Raw genomic sequence first — 1,308 nt, 5'->3', positions numbered from 1 at the left:
ATATACCATTTTGAAATGGAGAATAAATTAATAAAAAATATTCAATGGACACACACATCCTATTATGAAATGAGAAAGATAGAAGAAAAACGTTTATTTGTATTTGAGAAGACAATAAAAGAGAAAACAGGTTGGGGCAATTAATGGGGTTTCACGTGATCTGGGATTAGAAAGGAAAGGATTTTGAAAATAAGCAGTTGGGTAAATACTTTAGATTGCATAGGTACACATGGTAAGACAAATTAGAATGGGCAGTAACAGGTAATTAAAATTGTCTGAATAGGCATTTAGAGTAGATTTCCCAAATTAAATTAAAATAAACAACATAAGGAGCTAATACAATTTATATTATAGCTCTTAACAAATATGTGAATAATTCTAAGTTTTTTTATCGTCTAGAGACGAACGGCCATAACAATAATAGCACTACAATATTGTTCCAACGAAAAACTAGCTTGTTGTAGCTTCTGATCTTCAACCACTGAATGTTCAAAAAAACTAGCGTCACATGTCAATAAATCACCAATTGAACGACTCATAAAATGGACAACTTCTCCACATTTTTTGTCCTTAAAATAACCCTCTGCATTTTCCCTATTTAGTTCTACAAATGCGTATTGGTCAATACACTTTGAGTATACTTCTTTTAGTGTTGCGTTCGTCGCCTTATCGCGAAGAGAAGTCACCAGAGCGGATGTTGAATCGATAAGTTTGGAAGTCATGTTGAACGTGATCGTGCCTAGGGTATCAAGATCTGCGGTTTTAGAACGAGGATCTGATCTTATAAGCGTCTCGCAAAGAGTAGCATTGGGTGTTTTGGCACAAATCTCGCTAACTAAATCTCCCTTCACAGTTGTAGATGTGAAGAGAATGGATAGAAAAGAAGATACAAGAAATGAGGTAATAATGAAAGAAGAAGCCATTTATTTCTTAGCTTAGTTTGCTCACAAGTCACAACCTTAATTTGCAATGGTTATGTTATGGTGACCCCTCTTTATATTGGAGAAAAAAATATTGTGAATTTAATACACGCCTATCTTATAATCAGATTAATTTAGATCTTTGAATTGAAAATGCAGATTTTGATCATCTATAGTTCTATACCATCAATATTAGCACCTAGTTTCTATCAATAGAAAGACTCAAAATTTTAAATGGTCAATAAAACATTTAATATAATCTGTTCATCAAATGTTACTACCTCAAGTTCAAATCTTAAATTAATTTGAAACACATTATATATATACATATATATATATATATATATATATATATATATAACACTACCAGTATAACTCCACTATAGGT

At 31.5% G+C, this 1,308-nt stretch overlaps 1 protein-coding gene across 1 annotated transcript; it reads right to left on the bottom strand.

The window, feature by feature from the left end:
• Positions 1-395: 395 nt before the first annotated feature.
• On the bottom strand, positions 396-923 carry LOC109238829 (pectinesterase inhibitor-like). The gene has a single exon (XM_019405310.1). The coding sequence runs from the start codon at positions 921-923 to the stop codon at positions 396-398; it is 528 nt and encodes a 175-aa protein (XP_019260855.1).
• Positions 924-1,308: the final 385 nt, after the last annotated feature.

The sequence above is a fragment of the Nicotiana attenuata genome, unplaced genomic scaffold (assembly GCF_001879085.1).
Source record: "Nicotiana attenuata strain UT unplaced genomic scaffold, NIATTr2, whole genome shotgun sequence".
In the NCBI taxonomy this organism is placed as follows: domain Eukaryota; kingdom Viridiplantae; phylum Streptophyta; class Magnoliopsida; order Solanales; family Solanaceae; genus Nicotiana; species Nicotiana attenuata.
The sequence above is the reverse complement of the archived record's forward strand: the minus strand, read 5'-3'. Positions and strand labels throughout refer to the sequence as shown.